This window comes from Indicator indicator, chromosome 14, assembly GCF_027791375.1.
Source record: "Indicator indicator isolate 239-I01 chromosome 14, UM_Iind_1.1, whole genome shotgun sequence".
Lineage (NCBI taxonomy): Eukaryota > Metazoa > Chordata > Aves > Piciformes > Indicatoridae > Indicator > Indicator indicator.
Window position 1 is genome coordinate 20224339 of NC_072023.1, and position 7429 is coordinate 20231767.

Below are 7429 nucleotides of genomic sequence, written 5' to 3' on the forward strand. Positions count from 1 at the left end.
GGACAAACTGGCTGCTCATGGCTTAGATGAGCAACAAGCTCATAGACGCACTGTCACACAAAAGGAAACTGTACAAGGAGTGGAAGAAAGGACAGCTAGAATGAGGGACTATATAAGGAAGCTGTTTGAGTAGCAAGAGACCTGGTTAGAAAAGCTAAAGCTCAGAATTAAATCTAGCCAGGGGAACCACAAAAATTTCCGTAAGTACGTTAATGGCAAAGGGAAGACTAAGGAAGGTGTGGGCCCCCTCAGAAAGGAAATGGGATAACTGGTGACAAGTGATGTGGAGAAGGCTGAGGTTCTCAATGACTTCTTTACCTCAGTCTTCACATGAAGCAGACCCATGTTCTTAGAGACCACAGCTACTTCAAGAAGACCTAGGAGAACAGAGCAATGGGAGTGTTGCAGTGTCCTGGTTTTGCTGCAACAGAATCATGGGCCAGCCAAGGGCTGCAGCTAAGTCAGCCAGGACAGCTCACTTGAGTTGGCCACAGGTGTATCCCATATCATGACCATCACACTTAGTATAAAGGAGGAAGTTTGCTTAAGAGAGGGGAGCTTCTTGCTTGGGCTTGTTCTTGCCTTCCTCCTCTTGCCTCTCCTGTTCTTGAGGACTGTCTTCCTGGATCGTGTGACTGCTGCATCTTGTTGGGCTGAGTATATATACTTTGCAGTGATGTTGGTACCAGTTTGGTTATTTCATTAAATTTATTTTCTTTTTCCTGGTCCCTCTTCTGGGTAGGGGTTGTTGGGTGACATGTAGCCCCAGGTATGAGCTAAATGTAACCATTTAAATTGGTGCTCAGTGTTTATTTGGTGTCTCGTTTAAACAGCTCACCTGAGAGAACTGCAGACCTTAGAGAGTTTCAGAGGGTTGAAGTTTTAATGGGTTTGACTGAGCACTTACAACCATTCATCATGTTGATGATGCACTCCTCTGGTATTTAGTTCTAGAGCTTCTTTTAAAACTTTAGCTTTACCACTCTGGATTTGTGTAGTTTACTGCTTCTGGGTGTAGGGCTAGAGGAGCCACTCTGGCCTGGTCTTTGCTGTTAGGTTATGGAATTATAAATTCTTTATCTGATATCTATTAAATGATAGCTGGTGAAGAGGTTTTTGGTATATCTTTGGGATGCTCCCACAACTTTGCTCATATTGTCAGGCCCTTTGAATGTCTTTCAATTCTTAGCCTTGCATAGAGTAAAATATTGATGTAGAGATGAATATTGTGTAGCTGCCAGAACTCTTGCAAAGGACCCTGAAGCTATGTCAGGCCCCACAACAAGCCCTGTGGTTACTCAACCCCTGCTGAAGGGTAATGCAGCTGACACAGGGACTCAGTATCAATTGCTCAGTATCAGGGACTCCAACAGCAATTGCTTCTGTAAACTATATACCAAGAGCAGGTCTTGCAGGGACATCACCGGCAGAAGAATCAGAGGTGACCCTGAGTTACACAATACATCTAAAGATTATGTTGCCATGAAGGGAAGCAAGTTCTTATTTGACTGCTTCAGTACTGGGATAATGGAGCCAGTAGTTTGGACTTAGATAATAGAAAAGCCAAGTAGTTGGGGCCAGTAGCTGGAGAAATGGGTGTCAACAGGAGCCTTGGAAATGAGGCACATGTTCTCCCTCTCTGGAGGCAGCTCCTGCTGTACATGAGGAACAGAGGTCTCTAGCGTGCTGCAATGAAACAAAGCAGTTAAAAACAATGTGGTATGGAAGGTGCTGGTTGAAATTTCAAGCATGGGGAGGCCTGGCAAATTGATCATATGTCATTTCCACAAACCTGCTAGGGAAAGTGCCATGTGCGTGCTGTGGTAGAAGCCACTACTGAATGGCTGGAGACATATCTTGTGCCATATGCCACTGCCCATAACAGTGTTCTGGGCCTTAAAAAGCAAATCTTGTGGTGACATGGCACCCCAGAAGGAACTGAGTCAGACAACGGGACTCACTTTTAAAACAGTCTAATAGACATGGGCTGCAGGCCTTCAGCAGTTCTGAGTCAGATAGGGCTGCTGACCTGAGTTGACTCACAGGTATACCCCATACCTTGAGCATCACAGTCAGTGTAGAGGTGAAGGGGGTCTTCTGCTTTGGCTCCTCCTCACTTGTCGCTGTTGTGGTGAACAGAGTGACACATACGCACTTGTAGTCATAAACAGAGTAGAGCCTTTATTATTTTTAACAACACACATTTATATGTCTTCTATGCTATTGTGGCTACTTCTAATTGGTTAACAGGTTGTTTTTAATATTCTTATCGGTTATTGCCATATCACTGTGGTCATAGCTATTTATGTTACAAATGGGAGGATTCCAACCTTCTATCTCACAGTTTCCCAGAACTCTTCATCCTTGCAAATGACCTGCATCTCCAGGACCTTCCATATCTTTATTGATAGACAGTAATCTGCCCAAGGTTAAGTTCTTCTTTCCCAGGCAAGGAATCTGTGGACCCACTACAGTTTCCCACAATTCCCCCTTTCTGTAACTGTGCCAAAAATGCTGTGTTGGCTGCCCGCTGCAGGGCCCTTTGCAGCAGGTTAGCCAGACAAGGCAACATTAACAGCACCACCATCACCAAAATCAACAACCCTGTCTTGATGATCAAGAAAGGCTATCCTGTAATTCCCCATCCCTTGAACAATCCTTCAAGCCATCCCTCATTATCTACTCACAAATGTGTTATTCCCTGCTCCAATTCCTGAATTCGTTTATGTATAGATACTGAATGATCTGACAGGTTCATACAACACATCCCTTCAAAATCCTCACACCCATGCCCATATGCTAACAACAAAAAATCTATCACTGCTCTATTTTGCAAAGTAGCATTTTGGACAGAATCCACATCCAACAGGAGTTCCTTCAGAGCCAGGGAGGAGGAGGCGTTATTCTGTTTTGCTAACCAACACCCCAATTTATTCAGGCTTGTGGAAGCATGTGCTGTTCCAATTCCAGAAAGTATACTTGCTACGGTGTGCTTCTCTACCCTCCAAAACTCTACCTGGTCATCACAATCTGCCTCAAAGGCATGAATGTTATGCTTTTGCCTTCTCCTAAAGTGACCAAAGATCATAGAACTGTTTGACGTCAGCATGGTTAGACAACCATGACTGCAAGGTCCTCCCCTGATTTGTGAGGGCAGAGGTGGCCAGGCTCTATCCCCACAAATAAGGAAAACATCTGCAGGCAGATGATGAGGATGAGAAAGCCTTTTCAATTCTACGAGTTCAGTCCGATTGCACCATGCAGTATAAATTCTGTACCCCCTCCCTGCTGGAGTAACGTTCTGGATATTTGTGGCTCTGTCTGATGTAAAATTAAACACAACACAGTAATCCATTTTTACTGATCCTAACATACTAATCTCTTGAAGTTCTAATTCAGCTAAAGGAAAATACTGAGTCCAGTTGTTCCAACTGTTGGCCATATATTCGAAAGTCAAATTTGTCTTTTCGAATCCTTCCCACCCAAAACCATGAAAGCTTTTAAGTCCCCCATGTGTCTTATTGAAGTGTATCAAGAAGCACATGTAAAATGATCTTTTCAAGTTCAGTGGCTCAATTTTCTCAGTGATGTCCTTCCACCCATCCACCGGTATGCCCACCAGGCAGGTGCTGAAGGGATTGGCAGGTGTAGATGTGGAGAGGCACAGTGTGTCTTGTCCTGCGGCCTTGGCAAGTGTGACCCACACATTTTGCTGTGGCTGCTTCAGGATCTGCAAGGCTGCTGCCGTGGTCAGCATCCAGAGGGCAATGAAAGCACCAGCTGGACACATCTTGCTGGGACCCAATGTGGTCCAGAACCTGAGAAGACCCTTCTTGGTGTTCCACTCTGTTTTGCCATTGATGTCCATCATACCAGACGATAGCAACCTTTCCTGTCTTCCCAGAGCTGTCAGTGAACACTTGCGGCAAGACTTTCCACTGATACCTTTTGGCTAGTTCACTGTTGTTCACTGAAGGCATCATGAATGCAAATTTCTCCATGTCCAAGGGCCAGGGAGGGGGCCAGTCATGCTGTGCAACTATGGTAACATCTGCTCCTGTGTCTAGCAGTCCTGTTATTCATATCTGTGCAGTAGTCGCATGATCCATGGAGAGTACACAAGTCACCTGTGGCCGTTTTTCAGAAACTGCTTGGGTCCCATTGATCCAAATCTTCCATTGCCACAGATAGTCTGTTCCATTCTGGAAACACAGCTCATAAAGGGTACAAGCTGTGCAATTCGAGTCCCTTTATCAATTGTCACAGGTGGTGTTGCAGTGGATACCAAGGCGCAAATTTGTCCCACATAATCAGCATCAATTACCCCCACAGGTACCATTAATCCCTGAAGGGTACTACTTGATCACCCTATCAGCAAAGCACTATGCCCCTTACCAATTGGTCCCCATGCATCTAGAGGCACTTTATGCACCTTCTTGTCTGCAATGGTTGTTACACCTGCTGTGCGTGCATCCATCCCTGCTGATCCCCTTGTTTTGCCTGAGAGCCTGTCACATAGGGTGGGACCTGCAGATCTGGGGGCGCCGCGGCCAGATTGTGGGGTACTCGTGTCATCACACGCCTTCTCGCGTTCTTCTTGCCGTTTCCCTGTATGGGCTGACCATTCGCGTGAAACTTAGATCTGCACTGTTTAGCAAAGTGGCCAGATTTGCCACAGCGATTACAAAGAAAGCTCCCCAGATTAGCTCCCAATTGTGCCTTCCCATTTTGACAATTGGCCCTAAGATGCCCTTCTTTCCCACAATTAAAACACTTCTTTGGGCCTTTTGACCTCAGGGCAGCTGCAAGTGAGGCCATCTTAAAGTCAGTAGTACCCACCTTAGAGCAAGCAGTAACCATATCAGCTATGGATGGCTCACCCGGCAACGCATCAATAATTTTCTGACAATCCTCATTTGCGTTATCTTTTGCTAGTTGTCGGCACAGGATTTGTCTAAGGCCTTCATCGTCTACCTGCTTTTCAATAGCAGCAGAGATCTTTTCCACAAACTGCAAGAATGGTTCCCGGGGACCCTGTTTAATCACCGTGTAGCAAGGGCACGGAGATGCAATCTCCATTGTTTTCCGAATTGCAGTCATCCCTATTCTTTGACTCTGCTCAAGTATCAAGGGATGCCAATGGGCTTGTGTATTTGGGTTAGAAAACACAGCCCCCATCCCCATGAGCGCATCCACCCCCACCCCCAACAACGGATTGCCCTGGGCTCTCTGCATGTTCTGTATTGCGGCTTTCTCAGCTAGCTTCTTCCAATTAGACTCAAATACGGAGAACTGAACAGGCTGAAAAATCACTTGTGCAATGTGTTTGATATCAAACGGACACAACAAATCAGTGTCTATAACACGCAAAAGCTGCATCGTCTCACTCGAGTTCACACCATACTTTACCACTGTGGACCGCAAGTCCTGCACAACTTTCCAGCCCAAAACTTGATGGTTGTCCTGCTGATCAGTCCCCGGAGCTGCCTTTTCTACCATGGGCTCACGCTCATTAGAGTCATCAGAAACATTCATGAGGGAACATGTCTGTGCTGGAATGGTGATCGTATGTGGCACTTCCAGCCTTTCCACCAAGTCCCAATCCCCCTCTGTGGCAGCCTTCTGGCGAACCAGCTGCCAAAACCTCGCTGGTGATCGAGGGGTAACTGTTACACCACAGGGGGGCAAAGTCCATGAAGCAGACTTGTTGGGAGGTCGACATCCCCCTCCACCCATGGTCTTTTGTGACTGCACATTCTGGGGCAGAGCTCCCTTCTCATTCTCCTCCTCACTGTCAGACAGCAAAGGAGGAAACTGCTGCTGTGTCTGCAGATCATTAGGCTCATTACACTCCTCCTTTGTCAAGTGCTCCTTCAACTGATCGTTTGGAGATTGATAGACCAATGGCAGCTGAGCGAAGTCTTGGGGACTTTTCCACTTCATAGGGATCTTGAGCTGCTCTTTAGGAGAGGGATATTTCTGCTCACCAGCACTGTTTTCCTCTGGCGCTGATGGAGTGACTGGGCGGCTGGGCGCACGGTGGGCAGAGGGTGCTAGCATGTCCTCCACCGCTTTAGTGATCTCCCCCACACCCAACTCAATTCCCTTTTCTTTTAGCTCCGTTTTCTCTTCCTCCTCCTTTTTATCTTGTTGTCGCTTGGTATCTTTTAGCGTTTCATTAAGTATTCGCCAGGTAGTAGCCATATCTACAACTTCTTTATCTCCTTTCGATATGGCATCCCATAAATGACTACCCAGCTTCTGCCATGCAGCAATATTAAAGGCGGTGCTGCAGGAGGGCTCAAATCCTTGCTGCTTACCCCATAAAAGCAGCCTCCTCAGATCATAGTCACTAACTTTTACACCTCTACACTTCAGTAGCGTTTTCCAGGTTCCGAGGACTAAGTCCTCTTCCTTTGTTAAATTCTGTCCCATTATGTTCCTGGTGGCTCACCTTAATAGGTGTCAAGGTTCAGGTCTGGACCAAGCAGATTCCTCTCTCTCTCAGGCTCCACCACCGCTGCAATCACCAACGGCCTCACCAATCACGTCAGGGGTCACCAGATGTCACTGTTGTGGTGAACAGAGTGACACATACGCACTTGTAGTCATAAACAGAGTAGAGCCTTTATTATTTTTAACAACACACATTTATGTCTTCTATGCTATTGTGGCTACTTCTAACTGGTTAACAGGTTGTTTTTAATATTCTTATCGGTTATTGCCATATCACTGTGGTCATAGCTATTTATGTTACAAATGGGAGGATTCCAACCTTCTATCTCACAGTTTCCCAGGAACTTTTCGTCCTTGCAAATGACCTGCATCTCCGGGACCTTCCATATCCATATCACAGGGGTTGGAAGGGACCCAGAGAGATTGAGTCCAACCCCCCTGCCAGAGCAGGACCATACAATCTAGCTCAGGTCACAGAGGAATGCATCCAGATGGGCCTTGAAAGTCTCCTAGAGAAGGAGACTCCACAACCTCTCTGGGGAGCCTGTTCCAGTGGTCTGTGACCCTTACAGTAAAGAAGTTCCCCTTGCATTGATGTGGAACCTCCTGTGCTGCAGCTTACATCCATTGCTCCTTGTCCTATCACAGGCAGCAAGTAAGCAGAGCCTGTGCCCTCTCTCCTGACACCCAGCCCTTGGATATTTATAAACTTTTATTAAATCCCCTCTAAGCCTTCTCTTTTCCAGGCTAAAAAGCCCCAGGTCCCTCAGCCTCTCCTCATAAGGCATGTGCTCCCATCCCCTAATCATCCTCATAGCCCTCTGCTGGACCTTCTCCAGCAGATCCCTGTCCCTCTTAAACTGGGGAGCCTAAAACTGAAGGCAGTACTCAAGATGAGGTCTCACCAGGGCAGAGTAGAGGGGGAGGAGTACCTCCCTGGATCTGCTGGACACACTCTTCTTAATACACTCCA

The 7429-nt window shown here is 46.7% G+C and overlaps 1 protein-coding gene across 1 annotated transcript; it reads right to left on the reverse strand.

The window, feature by feature from the left end:
• Positions 1-4452: 4452 nt before the first annotated feature.
• Positions 4453-6060, reverse strand: LOC128971520 (endogenous retrovirus group K member 113 Gag polyprotein-like). Its single transcript, XM_054387099.1, has one exon. The coding sequence runs from the start codon at positions 6058-6060 to the stop codon at positions 4453-4455; it is 1608 nt and encodes a 535-aa protein (XP_054243074.1).
• Positions 6061-7429: the final 1369 nt, after the last annotated feature.

Excerpts from the sequence above, each read along its gene's own strand:
- LOC128971520 (XM_054387099.1), bottom strand. The coding sequence starts at position 6,060 with ATGCTAGCACCCTCTGCCCACCGTGCGCCCAGCCGCCCAGTCACTCCA.